The following is a 20,112-nucleotide window of genomic DNA, read 5'->3' as shown; positions in this document are numbered from 1 at the left end:
TGTCCTAGGACCATAGGGATCATTTCCACTTGGCATCTATTTTACTGCAACTTTCAGTGTTTAGTCAAATGGCACGATTAATACATAACCACATCAAAGAAGACAGGGTTTCTCTGGCTGGCCTCAAATTCACAGATTTATTTCCCTCTGCCTCCCAAGTGCTGGGATTAAAGGCATTCAACACCACTCACCAGCAGAAAATATTTAATTGAAAACCTTTAGAAAGATCTGTTTCATTTTCCATGTATCGTGATTAGCTTGAGTTTATATATGTGTCTATGCATGCCTAGTATATCCGGGGCACTAAATACCCTGGAACTGGGAGTTATGGCAGGTTGTGAGCCACATGTGGATTCTGGGAAGTAATCAAGGTCCTCTGTAAGATAAGCAGGTGCTCTTAACTGCTGATTCATCTCCTCAGCTCTTTTAATGTTTTAATTAAAAAAAAATTGAGTCAGGGTCTCACTTTGTAGTCCAGGCTGGAACTCAAGTGATCCAGTAGCCTCTGCCTCTTTTGTGCTGGGATCAAAGGTGTGAGTCAATATGCTTAGGTCCCCCCAACCCCCAGGATCTCATGTAGCCAAAGTTGGCTTAACCCAACTCATCATGTTATCTATCAGGGGATAAGCTTGTACTTCTGTTCCTCCCAAGTATGTGGATTACATGCAATCTAGCAAAAATACATGTTTAAATTCTAATGGATAGGGTAGATGTGGTGGCACACACCTTTGATCCCAGCACTCTGGAGGCAGAGGCAGGAGAATCTGAGTTTGAGGCCAACCTAGACTAACTAGTACAGGGTTGCTAAGGCTAGCTAGGCAGTGAAGCCCTGTATCAAAATAAAACATGCCACATGTATGCCACACTCAGTGGTGCCCTTGGGAGGCAGGTTAAGACTGACATGATGTCAGCCTGCTCCCCAGTGAGGAGTCCCAGGCCAGTGACACATGGTAAGACATGTCTTCCACTCCAAAACAATCCACAGGCCTTCTCTTGTCTAGGTCCTCAGCTCAGAAGCAGAGCAATGAAATTTGATGGAAACTGGTATCTTAAATGGAACATTTTGGAGAAAAAAATGCTAGCCATTCCAAGCTTGAATATAAAAAACAAGACCAATTTAAATTTGAAAACTGTAGGATTCTTACCTTAAGTACCAAGCTAGGCGTGATGATGTACTTGGGAGACTGAAGAAGATGCCAGTCTGGGCTACAACAGTGAGAATATTGTATGGAAACAAAACCAGCCATGAGAGTGTCTATTTGTCAGCAGTAAGCCTTTTTAGCCATCATTGGTAACTGCCATCAAAAGCACCTGTCGTCTACATCACAGCAATGCACAACTGTCTCTGAAAAGAGCCTGCAGGCTCAGTCTGGTAAGGGAGATAGCACCTGCTGTAATCCAAGGGGTCAACTGAGCTCCCAGGACAAACCTATACACTCCCCTACTGCCTCCTCTCCAAGTAGCTAGCAGACTCTTGGGAAAGATTTTAAAGATGGAAAAGGTTGTCTAACTACTCAGTGTAATCCAGTTAAACATATAAATGTATCGAACTTTTGGGCAGAACAGATGCACGGGAACAGTCCTGCTATATTAGGATTGGTTTTCCTTTAGTACCAGGGCTGATGCTTCTGTAACTTGGTATCATCTGACATTGTAAGCTGCCACAATCAAGAGCCAAGATGTAATTTTTGTGACCATCTCACTATGTAGTTCTGACTGTTCTCGAACTATGACCAGGCTGGTCTCAAACTTTAGAAATCTGCCTGCCTTGGCCTCCCTAGTGCTGGGATTAAAGCCATGTGCTACTCTAACAATCTACTTTTATTCTTTCTTTTTAGCAGGGTCTCACTACGTAGCCTTGGCTGGCCTGGAAACCAGAGATATGTCTGCTCTTGCCTCCTGCTTGTTAGGATTAGGGGCATGTGCAACAACTGGCATAGTCCTTTTCAGTAAGTCCTCAGTTTCTAACTCCGTGTCAACAGAGGTGGGTGGCACCAGTTAGTCCCTGTGACAGAGAGGCATGCTACCATTGCAGATGCTTGTCAGGAAATCTTGACCCCTGATATCCAGAGTGTTTTAAAATGAGTCATAGGTACAGGTAGTATCATATAACCCAAGTACAATTTTTGAGTTCTGCTGTTGAGGCACAGTATGAAATCTGGCATGCATATCATTTTAGCAATATTTTTACAAGAGAAAGTATGCACGCAACTCTGGGTCCTACTTTAAGCTAGGTGTTAATCGGAGCAACACTTCTGTTGCTTTCAGAGGTTGACTCAAGCTTGGCTTTCTCAGATGGAGTTTCTACAGAAACCAAGTGGCAATTTGGGATAGTTACATGTAGAATCTGAAATTCTGTATAAACTCAACCATTCTGCTAAAGGAAAAAAGTTCTCAATTTATTCCAAAGTATAAATAGCCTGAGTACTTTCATTATGTGCAATTGAAACAAATAAAGACTGCAGTGGCATTTGGATTTAAAAACACTTCACAGTGTGCTGTGTTTATTAAGTAGCTCCACAGAAGGTGTGATGGCAGGTGCAGTGGGTGAGGAGAGCTGCCTGAGCCTGCTCGGGCACAGCCATGCACCACGCACCAGCGGTGGGTGATGCAGCCCACTGGGGCTCCAGGGCCAGAGAGGAACGTGGGTGGTGGCCACACCATGTCCAGGATAAGGCCCAGGGATGGATGGCAGAGACAGAGGTAAGAGCTGGAGAGATTTGATGAGATTTTTTTTCCTCTCAGATGTTAGTTTTTTGGTCTAAAAACTGGAAAGGAAGGCTCAGACTTAAATAAATACATTTGAGTAATGGCCTTTATTGAGCAGAGTCCACCAATTCAGCTTCAAGTAGGTTTTCCCTTCAGCAGCAGCACTCATCTCTCCCAAGGCTCCAGCTGAGACCCCTTCTTCTCCTGTGTCTATGAGGGAAGTAGAAGTGCGTCACTATTCTCAATGGAGAGGACAATGCCTTTTTTGGACAGGAAAACGACCGGCTTATGTATGTATGCAAGACAACACTTGGTCCTCCAGTCAGTTCCTTAATTAATTTTGTCCTGGAATATATACAAGTTATTGGTGGCAGCTACAGCAATAATGCTCTCCATGGGGTGCCAGGCTGTGTGAAGGATCTTCTTATTGAAGTCCAAACTGTCCACGCTAATCTCATCCTTCTTCCTCTTACCCCCTGAACACACTTTCCGGGGCTTCAGGCTGGCTCGGGGCTTGCTGTTCTCTCTTGAGGCTTCCAGTGTAACATCCCTCCGAGTGTTTCTATCAAACATTCTAAAGAAGTTGTTGTAGGACCCCGTCATAATGGCACTGTTCAGGAGAGAAAAGAGGGGACACTGAGTACCTAGCAGGACCATGGCAATGGCATGAACCAGGGTAATGGCATGAAGTATGGACCCTCTACAGGCCCACATTTCTACATTATCAGGAAAGAAATGTAGTACAGGTTCTGCAGTGAACTTCACTTATTTTCATGTCCAAGTAAGAAAAGTAATGGAGCCATAATTTAAATACATTCCCACCAAGGAAGTAGCGTGTGTTGGATGCCTTGCAAATGTGAGCTGTCTGACATGGGGGCTGAGAACACAACTCCTCTATCTCTCTCATCTAATTAACGTGTAGAAGAATTAGGAGAGGAGAGGAAGGAGAAGCAGGCAGACTGGGGCGGAGAAGAAAGGAGGGATGAGGAAGAAAGATGAAAATTTAACTCCGGCCAAATCACTTTTAGTCTAGCACCTGGGAGGCAGATCCGAGTTTGAGGCCAGCCTGATCTAAATTTCTAAGTTTCTTTCAAAGCTAGGTACAGTGGAGGTGTACATCTGTAATCCCAACATCAAGACAGCTGAGGCAGGAGGCTGTCACAATTTGATCCATAATTTTGGAAGAGGTCTTTTTTTTCTATATTTTAGAATGTGTATGTGGTTTGCAAGCTGATGCTAGTATTGGGATTGTAGGCAGTTGCCATACACTGAGGAACCACCCTCCCCACCTCTCCATTTTGTTTTGGGTTTAGAAACAAGATTTCATATAGCATAGGCTAGCCTCAAACTTGTTATATGCCAGAGGATAACCACCTACTCCTGATTTTCCTGTACGTGTATAAGTACAGAGGACACAGGTGTATGCCACCATGCCTATTTCTATAGCAGGTTAAAGGTCAGGTTGGGTTACAAAATACATAATGCTGTTTCAAAAAGACAAAACAAAGGATATTCCACATGGCTCTTTGACTTTTCCGCCAAGTGAAGACCAACCAATCTCTTCTGCCTTCTCCTTGGAAACCCTCAAACTCTCCTGTTCCTATCCTGACCTCCATGGTCTTGCTGTCTTAGAGCTGCATGGCTAGTGGTCTTTACAATGCCTAAGTTCTTCAAGTTACTACATTGCTCGGGATTCTTCCTAGCTGCCTGTAAATATTTTAGCATCAGTTAGCCTTACCTCAAACTCCATACCAAATAAACTTACAGAAAAGCCCTGTTACAGCTACTCTTGTTCATTCAAATCTGTTCAAACAAGCAGCACCAGGGAGGCTGGAGATGAGAGCCATGGCTGGTACACTCTGGAGAGAGCACCTGAAATAAGTGTGCAGAACTGTGTTTGCAGGAGAGGACCCACTGTTACAATCCTCTTCGATTTATTTCCATGTGGAATTTGATGCTTATGGAAGTAGGGGTGAGGCCATTAGCAATTGCAACAAGAACAAAGAGCACAGTGGCCAAAAGTATTTCTCAGGAAGAAGTGTGTCATCGGCATGGGTATGAACTGCTGGTGCACTGTATAGCAGCAGGTGCCTGCACTGAAGTGGGCATCTCCTCACCTACCCAGCACCTGAGTGCAGCAGGAGAAGCAGGTAGCCTGGTTCAGGTTTGCCCCACCCAGAAACAGAACAAAACATGGTGCAGGTAACTGTCTCTTTGCTGACTAAAGTGGAACACTGAAATGCAGAGCTTCACAGGCATTGACAGAAGACGGCGACACTCCACTCCACTCCACTGAGACACAGAAGCTTCTGAGCAAGAAGATGGAGGAAAGGACTGCAGGAAATGAAGGGATGGAGCAAACGTTACCAGGAAAACTTTCCATATTCTTGGGGATGTGCTGCAGTATTTCAGATACAATAGAGACCATTAGCTGTAAGCCATCTCTGAGATGGTTACAATCTACAAAGTACCTTTTAGAAAGACATCGCCTCAAAACAGATGGGTGTAACTTCCATGCAGCTGTATTTTGAATATAACAGATCTTTTTTGTGTTGCTGGGCTTTCAATTTCAGGACCTTTACAGCTTCAGCAGATGCTTTACCACTAAGCTATACCCTCAGTCCTGTTACTAATTTCGTGATCCAGCTGGTCTTGTTCACTGATGCCCAGTGCCTTTTTTACACACAAACAATTTAGCTGTGTGCTCCCCAACAGTCAATAAGCGGGTTGGCTGATGTTTCAGGTTTCTTGTCTTTATTGTGCAAGATCTTCCCACTATACTGATGTTAGCAGAATGCCACAGGAGGCCAGGCAATACGACTAGCCTCACTCCTCCTTGACACTGTATTTCCCATTGTTCATTCTCCTTGTGGTCTTTCTCATTATTATCATCTTCTTTTCCGAGGCAGGTTTTTACTGTATGTAGCTCTGATTAACCTGGAACTCACCTTGCACATCAGGGTGACCTTGAACTCAAGAGAGCCACCTCTCTTTGTCTCGTAATTGGTAAGATTAAAAAGTATGCACACACATGGTAGCCATTCTTAAACTTGTAATTGATATATTATGGACATTTATCTCCATGGTTACTACTCTCTTATGTATATGTACACTTGGGGGTTGGTACATGTGCACACACATGCCCCTGGAAGCCACTGGTTGATCTCGCATCCTTTTATCAATCACTCCATTAAAAATATATTTCACAATATATATTGTGGGTGTTTTGCCTTTGCACCTGTGCACCAGGTGAGGCCAGAGGAGAGCTTCATTCAGATCTCCCTAGAAATGAACCTTGTTCTTTTCGAAAAAGAACTAGTGTTTTTAACTGCTGTGTCATTTCTCCAGTCCTTTCACCTTTTCACCCACTTTGGCAGGGTCTCTCACTAAATGTGGTGCTGATTTGGCTGGACCTGCTGAGAGCCAATGAAGCCTAGTAACCTTCCCAGTGTTGGGATTACAGCTGTGTACTGCCATACCTGGCTTTTAGGTGGGTGCTAGGGCTACATGCTTGCATAGGTCCTCATGCTTGCATAGAAAGTACTTCACCTAGCTATCTCCATAACAATTTTTTTTTCCTTTTCTTTTCAGAGAGTCAGGGTTTCTCTATGTAGCGCTGGCTGTCCTTGGCAGAAATGTGCCTGCCTTTCTCTGCCTCCTCAGTGCTGGGACTGAAAATGTGTGCCACTATTTTGGGAGAGATCTTTTTATTTTAAAAGTATTTTATTATTTTGTGTATGGTTGTGCCCAAGGAGAGCATTAGTTCCCTGTGGTTTTAAACTGCTGAGTGGGTGATGGGAAGTGAACTAGACTCTTCTGCAAGAGCACTGAGTGCTCTTACCTACTGAGCTTTCTTTTCAGCCTCATGGCTAGAACTTTTAACGTAGTAAAATTCTGTAATGTTTTTCCTGGGTTTCTGAGGCTTGTGTCAAAAGCTCTTCCATCTCCAGACATTGCAAAGGTGCTCCCCTGGATTTTTTTCCCCATTATTTACTGCAGTGTGAGAGGACTCTTGTTTCTGGTTTTTTGCCTGCCTAGGACAATACCATTTTGTCCACGAGGTCATAGGCATCAGCTTTACTTGCAACTGGCAGCCACGCTGCTTACTGAGATCTCTGTCTTGCGTCATTACATTCCAGGGTGACTTTTTTCAGCTCTTACTCCAAAGCTTTCACTAGGTGCACCAGGGTTTCTTAACCCTTGACATGAGTTAGTTTTATGGAAGCAGGAAGTAAGGCTGGCATTTTTTGCTTTCTTTTTCTTGCTATGTGATCTCTCTGACACTTGTCATGTGAGGCTCATTGGAGGCTGAAGAGATAAAGCTTCCTCATCTAGGGTTTTCAGTCTCTAAAACTGTAAGCCAAACCTTTTCTTTATAAAATCACCAGCCTCTAGGATTCTGGTATTACACAGAACAGTCAGGCAGTTCCTGTGGAGAAATATGCTCTCAGCCTCAACACCCACTCTGCGGAAATTGTTTTCTTTTACTACTTTTAAGATCGCTCTATTTTTGATTTTATGATGATGTGGACAGGTCACCTTTTGCTGTGGAGTTCTGTGCTTCCTGGATAAGCTGCTGAGAACCTCTGGCCACTATTACTATGTTTGAATTAGGATGCACTAACCACATAATGGAATATTTAACCTACGCTTACTACTACCTTTCCCCAGTCTGGACTTTTGGGGACTTCTCTCCACTTGGCACACTGTATCTTCTCTGTACTTTATATTGTTTTCTTCTTTAAATTAAAAAAATATTTTATGTGCTAGGGATATTTTGCTTGCATGTATGAATATGCACCACTTGTGTGCCTATGGCTCAAGAAAGCCAGAAGACGGTCTTCGATCTCCTGGAACAAGAGTTACACATGGTTGTGAGCTGCCTGGGAATGCAACTGGGATCCTCTGGAAGAGCAGCAAGTGGCTCTTAACCTCTTAGCCATCTCTTCAGATTCAGTACCTTGTCCTTTTCAGACAAGCTCTTGGTGTGCAGCCCGGCCTCAGCTCCCCACTGTTGGTGTTACAAGCAGACACCACCAGGTCTTTGTATTTCTTAATTTCCATGTTCCCTGGCTCTTTGGGTTTTAGGGCTGTATTCTGGGTAACTCTTGATCTTCCTTGCTGTTCATTAATCTCTAGTTAGACTTGGATCTACTGTATCTTTCATTTCTAAAAGTTGTTTGTGCTAGAATTTCTTAGAACATTTTATTAGTCTTATTCTTTTCCGCTCAGCTTTGATTCTGTTCTTTAATTTGTAACTATTTCGAATATTCTTATTTTATAATCTCTTACACTTACTACATTTGAACTCTTAAGATGTTATGCCAGGTGTGGTATTACACACCTCTAATCCCAGCACTCAGGAGCCTGAGGTAACAAGATTTTGAGTTCAAGGCCTTCCAAAGCTACAAACCACAAATCTGTGCCAAAAATAAAAAGGGGAGAGGATGTACAGACACAGCTTTGTTGGTAGAATGTTTGCCTAGAATGCATGAAAACCTGGGCTGGATTCCCAATATCATATAAATTGGATGAGGTAACACACCTATAATCCTAGCACATGGAAAGTTTATGTGTTTAAAGCCACCGCTAACTAAATTTTGAGTTTGAAGCCAGCCTAGGATATATCAGACTCTGGCAACCCAAGTAAAAATAAGCAGAAAGATTCCTAGAAATGTGATTGTTTCTGTTGCCTGTGATAGTACTTTCCTGAATACACGTGATAAATGCCTCTTGTGAACTTAACTGATTTCACACTGGAAGAGACCTGAGAGTTGGGCTGGGTAATGGTGACTGAGGCAGTCTTGCATGTTTTTTGCTGAGCTTTAAAAGATCCACGAATGCTTTCTACCTGGGAACCTTAAGAAGGTATGAAATATAGGCTGCTTACTTAAAAGCAGAGGATCTTCCAGTCTCAGGATAAGTTGGCGGCAATGCCAGACTCAGTGCCTCAAGGTTTATAGCAGACCCACAAGTTACTCTGGGAGCTGCTGCCAGCCTGAAGCTCATGTTGCTTGCTGCAGCCCAAGGACAGCAGTGTTTGTCCTCTGAAAGTCTAAATCGGCATGCTAGTTAATCTGTGAGCAGTCCAGGGAAGGTTTGTGAAAGGGTGCTCACTTTGTCTCTGAGGAGGCATTTAGCTCTTCATTGTGAGGTCTCTCACACCACGCAGCTAGGATAGACCTCAGTAGCAATTCTAGTTTGTGAGCTCAACTACTACTTAAAGAAGCTAACGTAGGTATTTTGGTAGTTGCTATACAGCCCAAGCTGGTTCTCAACTGGTGGCTCTCTTGCAGCATCACCCAAATGCTGTGGTTAAAACTCTGCCACCACATCCCTAGCTATTAATATTGAAGTGTCTGACAATGTCTAGTCACTTAAATTCTCAACAGAAATTCTACAAAAAGATGATCCAAGAGAATCTGCTTATATCACCTGAAGCATGTCTTCTTGTGAGATGATTTCAAAGACTCTCAGTAACACTAAAACATCAATGTGATCTGTTCAGGAGATAAATGATACAGCCTGGGGGGTGGGGGTAGATGGGGCCGCCCTAAAGGCTGTTTCTTAAACCCCTCTAAACACAGAGGTAAACTGAATGGTAGCCTTTGGACTAGTAAATGACTTGCTGCTTCCTTTCTTTCACTAATCCATGTAGTCACTCATTGAGCACTCTACATAATCATGAACCATGGTGCACTGTCAGTGAGGAAAGGTCTGCACAGAGACCTGGTTTTCTCTGGGATACCTCATGGAACAAATAAAAGGCCTGAAAACACAATCCTGTCAGCATCTTGTGACTGACTGAGATGCCCTCCCAGTTTGAGGGGCTTGCTGGAGATCCTAAAGGAACTGGCACTTCTGGATGCCAGTGTGCTATGACGCTGGCAGCCTCACCTGTCTGAACCATTCCAGCAGCACTCGAACTTGTCAAAGATGCAGTCATTCTCATACAAGGAGCAGAGCTTGCTTCGTAGGTACTCATGTACCTGGTGGGTCTCGACAGGCCTGCCCTCCATGTTGAGGTCCCATACCTTCACCGACAGATAGTCTCTGGTCATCATGTATCGACCACTGTGGCTGAACTTGACATCAGATATAGATGAGATTATTTCTGAGAAAAAGGATCTACTGCTGGGATCTTCTGGCTCTTCAAAAACTGAAAAACAAAGCGAGCACTTTCAGCTACTGTGCTAAACCAGAAGACTACCATTCTAAAATCAGCAAGGGCTTCTCAGAGACCCTGAAGGGCTCAGTGTCATCCTTACTTCCCTAGCTTTCTGTCTTCCTCCTACCATCAGTGTCCACAAGGTTCAGGCTTTCAAATCCATGCAGTCCTTGAACCATATAGGGGCACCCACCCAGTACCTTAGTATGCATGGGAACATGACTGCAGCTGCTTGTACCCTCAAGACACTGGGCTGGGGACATGATGTGCTACCTATCTGTCCACATTGCAGGACTATGTGTAGCACAGAAGTATAATGCTGTGGGCACCTTGGGAAGGGCCTGTTCGTTGGAAGGCACAGAGCTAGTAGGACTGCTGGACTGCCCCGACCTTAAGCCAACAATACAGTGGCTAGCTATACAATGGAATTGCTGAACAAGACCAGAGAGCAAAGAAGTTTGTCTTCTGTAGTGAGTGGTCATGTTCACAGTGACTTGAGTGAAAGTGTGTCATTGCTTCTTCCATAGAACTAGCTTTGTCTGCAGCAGCTTAACAACTCCCTTTACCTGGGACTCATGGCAGAGGTTAGGCTACTGGATCCCCTAGCTCATAGCCATGCCCATGTTGTATCATGCTTTAGGCTGGGAGATACATTTCCTTTTCTTGAAGCTTCTCTAGTGTTTCTAAAATTCTCTCTATAGGAGCTTTGTTGGTTGCTGGCTCTGCATGGGACAGACTGGAAGCAGGCTTATGCCAACATGAAGCATTTACTCAATTAACCTACTGCTGAGGAGGATAGCTCTTCTTGAATCCTAAAGTTGTTTACTGAGGAACGAACACCATCTGGAAGACACAGGCTATATACAGTGAAACACTTCATTGCAGAAACTTTATCAGGAACACCATTCCAAGACACACTTTGAAGAGCATTTCCCAGTTGATACAAGTCACAATGCCACTCCAGAGTAGGTGAGCAAGAGTTGCTTTCCTTTTTGCACAAGTATAGCAGTATTGGAATGAGAAGCTCTCCTGACAGCTGCACACAGTTTTCTAAGATGATGTACTAGGACAACAAAGACTCTGGTATGCTTTGAAGTTGGGTCCCTCATTTTTTTTTTTTTTAATACTTTGTGTATATGAGTCACTGTCTTCAGACACACCAGAAGAGGGCATCAGAGTCCATTACAGATGTTTGTGAGCGGCCATGTGGTTGCTGGGAATTGAACTCAGAACTTCTGGAAGAGCAGCCAGTGCTCTTAACTGCTGAGCCATCTCTCCAAACTCCTGGGCCTCCCATTTAAAAAATGCATTTATTTACTTGGTTTAGGGAGGGAGCTTACATGTCAAAGTCAGAGGACAATTTGCAGGAGTTAGTTTTTTCCATCAAGTAGTAGGTCCTGGGGATCAAACTCAGGTCATCAGTCTTTGCAGAGTGCCTTTACTGGCTGGGCCATCTCATTGGCCCTAAAAGGTTATTTTTAAAACTTTAGGTATGCATATGTGGAAGGATCTTCTGGAACTGGAGAGTTTTCATTTTTGAGGAGTGTCTTGCTCACTATGTAGCCCTAGCTGACTGTCACTATATAGACAGATTGCTTGGAAATCTGCCTGTCTCTGCTTCCAGTATGCTAGGATTAAGGACATGGTTTTGCTTGTTTTTGCCATAAAGCTTGAAATGGGTAGTGGAAACCAAACTCAGGTCCTCTGCAAGAGCAGTGCATACTTAGCAGGCGAGCCATCTCTCCAGCTCTTATCTATACCCTCTTTTTAAGATGAAGTCTTTTCCTGGCTCTCACACGATCCTGCCTCCGTTTCCTGAGTAGCTGGGATTCCAGGCATTCAGCACACTGATGGCTATGGCCCAAGGCCTACTACATAAGAGGCTATAATGATGGTGTTCCACTGGATGGTCCTAGGTCACAGAGAGCTCAGGGTAGAGGAAAGATGTGGGAGTACTTCTTTATTAGCATAGCCCATGGGGAGCCTGCCCAGGCTCCAAGCCTGCAAAGGACCTCTATCAGTACAAACAGGAAATCAAGGGCATTCCCAGAAGACTTACACTTGGCATGCCTATCACAGAGGGCAGAAGAACGCATGTCACACAGCCTGATGGTCCCCTTGCTGCTGCTGTAGACGAATACATTGCACTGGTGTGGGTGGAACTCCGCGGCAGTGATGACTTCTGTCAGCTCCTCCATGTTAGCAGGCTTGATGTCCACAATGTCTAGAGCACGATGTTAAGGCACAGTGCTTAGCTGTCCAAGGGAAATTTGGTAGAAAACTATGCAGTGAGGCCTAAGGGAGGAGCTGCAGGAGACTGACCACATACACTATCATAGAGGAGCCCATAGCAAGGGGCTTCAAGTGTGCATAAGACAGAGCACACCGAACTACAATGAAGCCAATGCAGTGCCACCTACACATATATTTCTATCTATAACTAATTAAAAAAAGACAGTATCAAATTACAAATGGTTTTCCCTTCCTAATTATTTGACTTTTAGAGCTTGGGTTGCTAGAGCAATAAAAACATAGCAGGAAGTTAACCACAAATCAGCCAATGGAAACAAGAGGAAGGGTAAAATCCTTTTCTGGGCCACTGTGGAAAGTCGATGTACAGATTTATGTGCCAGGAGAAATAACTAAGAAAAAACAAAAAACAAACAAAAAAATTACAATGTATGAGTTTTTATATCTCCTCACTGGATGCCACAAAGGAGAGACAGGGACCAATCACAAGTAGAGACAGCATGAGTCTCAACCTGCCCCAGTCAGTTCCAGGGCGCAGCAGAGGGAGCTCAACCCAACTCTGATACCCTCAAGTAAAATAGATCAAAGTTGCTGGGGTTACAGGGTAAAACACCTAGAAATAGTGGGGAGCCAAGGCTCTGAGACCTCACAGAAGGTAGCTGATGACTGAACACAAGGACAGGAAGGCAGCCTTGGGGCAAGAAGTCTACTGTGACCTCTATGGTGACAAGAACTACAGTGCCTAGAGTTCCCACGAACCTCTGATGGCAGAGCAGTCGGGCAGGACACGAATGGTTCACTGGAGCTCAAGAAGTGGGAGGCATACGGCAGTATTAGGAGCTAGAAGTAAAGCAGTGACTGACCCAAAGAGACTCAAGGTTTTTCACATGAACTTTCAGGCAAAGACCTTTTGTTGCCATTACTCTAGAAAACACTGCATTTAAACGGTCAGTGTCTGAGGGACTGGGGAATAGCTGTTCACGAGAAGTAATCACACAGTAACTAACCAAAGAAGCAAACAGAGGCAGCACTTAGTAAAGGATACTGAAGCTTCTATCTGTGATTTCTAAATGCCATAGGTTAATTCTCAGATCATCTGCAGAGAGATATGTTTCATGATCACTATTTACTGAAATGGAATTTATGTGATATGTATGAGCATTTGCAAAAATTCGTCGTGGACTTGCTTCTACCATAAGGTCCATGGGCTTCAATATTGGAACCTAAAAATGGAACGGAGAAAGGAATTTAAAACAAAGGTCACAATAGCATAAGCGTCCGGCATTTAGACAAGAAAAGGGACAGGTTTTCTACAGCTGTGCAAGACCTCAAACCAGGAGAGCTGCTACAGAGAACAAAGTAGAAAGATATCTGTTCCCAGCTCTTCCTCCTTGTTCCCATTACAGATGGGTAATATGGTCTTGTTCTTGTTGGGAGAAAGAAGATAAACTGCTCTACCTTGTTCTCTGGGTCACCAAAGCATCACTCTCTTGGGTGCTCTCTGGTGGCCACAACTGATATGAGACAGTAACTCCTTGTCTTTTTAGCTGAGCGCACAAAGCTCTGCTCCATAGCACTGGTGCTTTGACTCTCATGGGCCACAGTGCTAGGGTTCATGCATTATGTAGGGATCAACAGAGTATGCAAGGGGTCCTTTGGGCTGAGAAGCAACAACTGAAGCATTTTTAAATGCCCTAGGTTAATTCTCAGAGCATCTGCTGAGGTCTGAGATGTAGTAGTCTGAACTGAAGTGCAGCTAATAACCTGGATGGTGTGAGAGCCTTGGTGCCACAGTCCCACAGGCTTCTGGGGTATCAGTTGCTAGGTGCAGAGAGAGAGAGGGAGGGAGAGAGGGAGGAGAGAGAGAGTAGGGGGAAGGGAAGGAGGGAGAGAGAGAGAGACAGAAGACAGGGAGAAGGACCTGGACGAGCACTTGTGAGCAACACCATGAGGCGGAAGAGGAAAAGGCTCCCTATCTCTCTATTATCCAGGGAAGGGAAGCCCAAGGTTCCAGATAAAGCCAAATACTAGAGTAATGTTTATTGCTGTAATTAGACATGAAGGAACTGGAGGCTTAGAAGGATTTTTCAACTGAGTCTTCCCTAGCCAAATTCTTTAAACGTGTGCCAAGATAAATGTGTAATAATGCTCTTCTCATTTTAGCCTAGGTAGGTGCTGACTGTACCCTGGGGTTTCATAGAACAGAAATGCCAGTTCCACAATATGCAGGTCAAAGACACACACCTGCCATGATTCTCTACTGTGTCCAGCTAACCAAGGAGGCAGCAATTGCAATCCTAACTGAAAGAGCCCTTTTAATGAAATCCCCCTTCACAGAATTAAAATAACAGAAAACAAAACAAAACAACAACAACAACAACAAACCTTAAAAGAAGCAGAAGCTGCAGTCTGGACCAGGGTATCAGAGTTAGCAGTCAATGATTCTGTCCTCACGCTGTGCCAACACACTAACCACTAACAATGCCATACCTTCACTTGGTCAACAGTGTAACAAAAGCTTATATTTCATTGAAAAACCTGTTTGCCACTTATCTCAAAACATAGCTGTGCTCTGTTCCTACCCAGGTGCCATTGTTTGCACTGAGCCCACCATCGAAAGTATCAGTGACCAATCCAACAGGTAAAGAATTAAAAAGACATCAGTGTGTTCAAGAAGAAATTAACTCAAGGAAATTTCACGAGCTCCATTGCTAATGTCTCACTGGTTTACTAGCCATCCTACCTACACTGTTACTACACCAGCAAGTACTCTGGGTTCTACCACAAAAAACTCAACTGTCCTGGGTACCTCTCAGCAGAAGCTCTAGCAGGAAACCCAATGCTAGCTTTTCCCTCAGCACCATCTTATGACCTTGGTGACACTGAAGAATCCCATTTTCAACAAATACACAGCAATGAGGGCCACTACCATCTATAAAGATGAGTCAGGAAGGTAAGGCCTGTTACACTTCAAACAGTCTTCTCCACAGCTGATGTGCTGTTTTGGATTATTTCTGAAAAGTGCTGGAAGGGTTAAAGAAAATGCAGCACATACCCGTAGTGCCGTAATTCTAAATGGGTCTCGAAGTCGTCCATCTTCATCTTTCAAGTTATAACCTTCTGCTCTTTTATCTCGTTCACTTATTTTCCATAATTTAATAGTTTTATCTGAAAATAAAAACCTTATTCTTTATATTAAAAGAAAAATCATAAACAACATGTATCACTATTATTTAACCATTCTATGAAACTATTGCCTGCCTAAGTTGGTGTCTTAGCTTAGGAGGCTGGGGAGGTGGATCACTGGTAAGAGCAGCTGCTTAACAAGCATGAGATTCCAGGTTCACATCCCTAGCCATGTCCCTAAAACCTCAGTGCTGTCTGGGGTTATTCGCAGGAGTAAGAGAGTGACAGGGCAGGACATCCAATGGCTTCCTCTGGCCACCAGAAGCATGCATAGTTAAGTATTCACTACATATATGCATATGCACCATACACACACAAACAAAAACTAAAGATGGAAACAAATATACTAGTACGGTTTTCTATGCAGAATTTGAATTTTCTAGCATTGTTTTTACCCTTCTCCAAAGTTTAGAGCAGAAACAGCTTCTAGAATTATTTAAAAATAAGAATCCATCACACTAAAATTAAAAATATATCAAACAGTCATTTACAATTCTCACCATTTGTAGAGAGTAGAAAATGAGCAGCATTCTGTTGCGGTAACCACCTGATTTTATTAATTTTTTCTTCAATTTCTAGACTTTTCAAATAGTCAAACTCTGGCTCATGACTCTGAAAGGTACTGTAAACATTGTACTCTCCCCTAGAGTGAGCGCGGCCTTTATTCTGCAAGGAAACATGATAGCTTCTTTAATAAACTTAAAGCACAAGGCAGATAGATTTTGACTATTATCAACATTAGCATTAAATGATCACGTATTTTTAATTAAAAAGGTCTTGACTCAAAAAGCTCTTGACGAAGCTGGCATTAATGCACTTGGAAGAATAAAGAGCGCACAGGCCTTTTCTGCACACTTGAGTCTTCTCAGCAGTGGACAAGCAGTGGGACATGACTAAGCCTGTCTGTGGACGTGCTCCCTCTTCTATCTTTCTGTAACCAAAGTTTGAGGGACTAAGTCCTATCTCTGGCAGCCCTGCCAGTTAACCTTGGTTACCAGTTCCAATATGCCAGTACAAACAAAAATGAGGCAAAACACACAGAGATTTAATGTGGCCATATCAGGGGAAGCAGAGAAGTCTAATGGCTAAAAGCTTATTTTTGGTACTGATATGAGTTTTAAATTTTAACAGAGGGAGGGTAAAACTGAATCAGAGTGCAAGATTGTATAATTTGACAGTCTTAGGGTGTATTTATCTAGTAATCTCCATTCTGGTTCCTATTGCTTGAAGAGATGGATTGGCTCTTAGATGTTGGATTCTGCTCCATGGTGCAGCCCTGCCCTATGGATGATTGTACATGCCTGGGGTGTAGTACTGTCAGCTCTGCTGTTCCCAGAATCCAAGGATAAAGACAATGACGTATCATTGTGATATAATCTTTAATGTGCACATGCACACATGGAAGCAGGTAACCCAAAGGAAAGTAGTCAAACACAAGTGATCCAGAGGTGCCATATTCTTAGACTCTTTCCAGCTGCCTTATGGACCCACAGAAGACAGGAATGCATTGTCAGCTTAGGAGTTCTCACAGGGAGAAGACTTCTTCTCATCTCCCAAGGTTGTGCTTGAAAAAGTACCCTACGTAGTAACTGCAGCAGGCCTGAGTGTTGACGAAAACTGTTTCCTTTCTGGGAAGCAGTATGTGCAGCATGTGTGATGACATCTGACTGGACTGTAAAGCACTGACCTCTTGTTCCCGTTGGAAAATAACAACTCTGCCACCTTTGTCTCCTGTTGCAAGAAGGTCTCCAGAGTAGTTAAACTCAACGGTGGAGATGATGTCGGCTGTTGGTAGAAGACAGAGTCAATCACACCTGATATTTTGTGAGGATCAAATGGCAAACACATACAAACTTTATCTCCAGATAAAACAAACAGTCTATGAAAATGTATATACTTCTTGTCTGTTTTAGGGATCTAAGGTAGAACCCACCAGTACACGGGAATTCTGAGGAGTCTGATTTCACTGATCCAATTTACCTCATGCTTCTGTCATACAGTAACTTATCTGGATTTAGATACTTTTAATTGCAAAGACAAGAATTTAGGAAAATAATTTTAAAGGAAAACAACACAAAACACCTCAGTTGACTTTAGAAGAATGGTATCTAACTTTAAAATGCATACTTAATGTCAATTTTTAAAATAAATGATTTTTTAATGTGTACATTTGCCTGTATGTGTGCCATATGTACACAGTACCCTCAGACAGCAGAAAAGACTATCAAGTCCCTGGGATTGGAGTTATAGAGGTTGTGAACCTCCACATAGGTACTGGAAACTGAGCCCGGGTTTTCTGCAAGAAAAGTCAGAGAGTGCTCTTTAACCACTGATTCATCTTTCCAGCTCCCTAAATTTGATTCTTACATAGTAATAATAGAAATGTTTTAATATTTATATAGAAACTTTTGCTAGCCTCTGTACAACACTACAGACCATGGCCACCCTGTTCAAGATTGACAAGCTGTAAGGCTTGGAGCTCTTTCCCAGTCCCAAAGTGTGGGAAGAGCCTCTGCAGTAAATAAATGGTGTGCATGCCACCCCGGGGGAAGACGATGTGGGCAGGGTGGTATGCTCCATGTCTGTGAGTGGTTAAAAAAGTCATAATTCCAGACGAAAATCTAGGCTAGGCTCTGGAGGCTAGTCTGATGCATTTCAACTGTGCCCCCTGCTGCCTGAATGAGGCTCGGACACACTCTGAGGCAGTATGGCATATCCTGTGGACCAAGCTACAGCTGATTTGGCAATAGGCCAGCTGACTCACTATAGCTGCCATGAGGCCAGTGATGCTGCAGATGAGTTTCTGTGTTTCCTATACGAGCTACTAAAGTTGGATGCTTGGAGAGACAGATACTATTCAGCTTTTCAGGTCAGCCTCAGCTGTCAACTTGACACAAAATCAGAATTACCCGAGAGGATCTCAACTAAAACCATCTCAATCAGACTGCCTGTGGACATTCTTTGCAGCATTTCCTATCTTTTTTTTTTTTTTTGGCCAGGCTGAAGGGTTTGGGTGAGAGGTGGGGGGCTCCCAAGTGCTGGGATTAAAAGTGTGTGCCACTATCTGGTGAAGCATTTTCTCCCTATTCTGCCCTGGTTTCTCTCAATGACCCGAGAATCTGAAATAAGCCCTTACTTCTTCAAGTTTCATTTGGTCATGGTGTTTATCACAACATCTGAAAGGCAGACTAGAACACAGCTATAAGCACCTTCTCTACCAGTTAAGTAATAGGACCAACGCTGAAAGAACTGAAAAGAAGTCCCAAATGACTAGAAGCATATATATGCATGCATATGCTTTGGGACCAGGTTTCTCTGTGTAGCCCTGGCTGTTCAGGAGTTAACTCTGTAGACCAGACAGGTTTCTAACTCAGAGATCCATCTGCCTCTGCCTCCCTAGTGCTGGGACCAAAGGTGTGCACCACTATCACCCAGCAACTAGATGCAATTCTTAAGGGTTATATGATAAGATCAAATTGTGCTCTGCCCCAACAAACTCCATTTTATAAGCAGTGTTCGATTCTACAGTAAGAATGGATGACTGCACTTAGGTGGACATTGTAAACAAACGCCACCTGTCTGGTACCACAACACATACCCCAAACACACACAGAGCTAGGGTGATAAGCAATTATTCTTCAAAGTAAAAAGGGTGCCGTCCTATAAATTTATTAGAGTAAATGAGTACAAATGTATATTAAAGTCATTACCAGGAAAGCCAAGACTGGCATGTCTAGACGGGGAAAAAGGTGGTTTCCTCAAATGAAACCTGTACAGAGGCAGGCACCAAACACTGTGATGCAATGGCCCTCCCAACCTGCCATCTGACCATCCAGGAGGATTCAAGGCATCAAAAGCAGAAAACTCCTGTCTCAGGAATTTCAGCTTGGCCTGGTCTGTGGTGTGATCTGCTCTAACTGCTGCCTGTCCATTCAACCTAGTACTCTTGTTTGGACTTGACATTCTCAAACATTTACCTGGATCTGGTCTTGTCTTTTGCTCCTCCAGCTCCCCACACCTCACTTCTGCAGCTTAACTACACCGCAGCATCTCCAGGAGGTCCCCCTTCAGCTTTGCCCTCTTACTCCTTGTCCTCTCCACCTGCTTTTGTTTCCCAGGCTTCTTTGTAACTCCTTGGGCTTCTTTAACCTCTGTAGCCATTCTGTAACCACATAGGTACAGAGGGCCTCTTTAGCTTTCTGTAGCCATACAGGTACTGAGGTATTACTAGATGATCTGTAATGCACCATTTGAGCATTACTACTAGTAACTAATGATGCAAACAAAAGAGCCGGTGTTTGCCTTAGCTGGCTGTCAAGGAAAGGACTACCTGGCAAATTGCAGCCAATGAAGCTACCACACCTTGTGAATTTATTGCTACTCAATAAACTCTGACACAGTGGAAAGACAGAAATGCATCTGCCTATGTTTCTGACAGAACCACTCAACACTGCACAAGAGCACTAGTCAAATAATTGCCAGGGAGTTTCCTGAAGACACTCAGTGTTGGTTGACTATATTGGTATTGCTTGCTGACCCCACTAAGGGGACTCCTTTCTTCAAAAGGCTTCAGTTGGGTGTGGCATAAGGACTAGGTAGACTATGTCCCCAACCCTTTTTTGAGAGAGGGTCTCATACAGTTTAGGCTGACTGTGAACTCCTGATTCTCTTGCCTCTACCTCCCAAGAGCTAGGATTACAGGCATGAGCCTCCATGCCCTGCTGAGTGACTTTTACTAGCAACACCTACCCTCTCCCCACATTGAAACCAGGGCCTCATGTATATTAGGCAAGTGCCAT

The 20,112-nt window shown here is 43.6% G+C and overlaps 1 protein-coding gene across 3 annotated transcripts in view; it reads right to left on the bottom strand.

The window, feature by feature from the left end:
• Window positions 1-2,470: 2,470 nt before the first annotated feature.
• The window catches only part of Ppp2r2d (protein phosphatase 2, regulatory subunit B, delta), a 34,360-nt gene continuing 16,718 nt past the window's right edge, over window positions 2,471-20,112 (bottom strand). The window contains exons 3-9 of one of the 3 annotated variants that reach the window (NM_144746.2): window positions 17,001-17,098; window positions 15,814-15,979; window positions 15,183-15,295; window positions 13,173-13,350; window positions 11,937-12,101; window positions 9,607-9,868; window positions 2,798-3,319 (exon numbers count right to left, since the gene is read on the bottom strand). In NM_144746.2, the coding sequence (NP_653347.2) occupies window positions 3,040-3,319; window positions 9,607-9,868; window positions 11,937-12,101; window positions 13,173-13,350; window positions 15,183-15,295; window positions 15,814-15,979; window positions 17,001-17,098 (1,262 nt within the window). In that variant the 3' untranslated portion in view covers window positions 2,798-3,039. Of the gene's footprint in view, window positions 3,320-9,606; window positions 9,869-11,936; window positions 12,102-13,172; window positions 13,351-15,182; window positions 15,296-15,813; window positions 15,980-17,000; window positions 17,099-20,112 lie in introns of all 3 variants that reach the window. The other 2 variants (XM_039100143.2, XM_039100105.2) reach the window with 2 other exon arrangements.

Source organism: Rattus norvegicus, chromosome 1 (assembly GCF_036323735.1).
Source record: "Rattus norvegicus strain BN/NHsdMcwi chromosome 1, GRCr8, whole genome shotgun sequence".
NCBI lineage: Eukaryota > Metazoa > Chordata > Mammalia > Rodentia > Muridae > Rattus > Rattus norvegicus.
The sequence above is the reverse complement of the archived record's forward strand: the minus strand, read 5'-3'. Positions and strand labels throughout refer to the sequence as shown.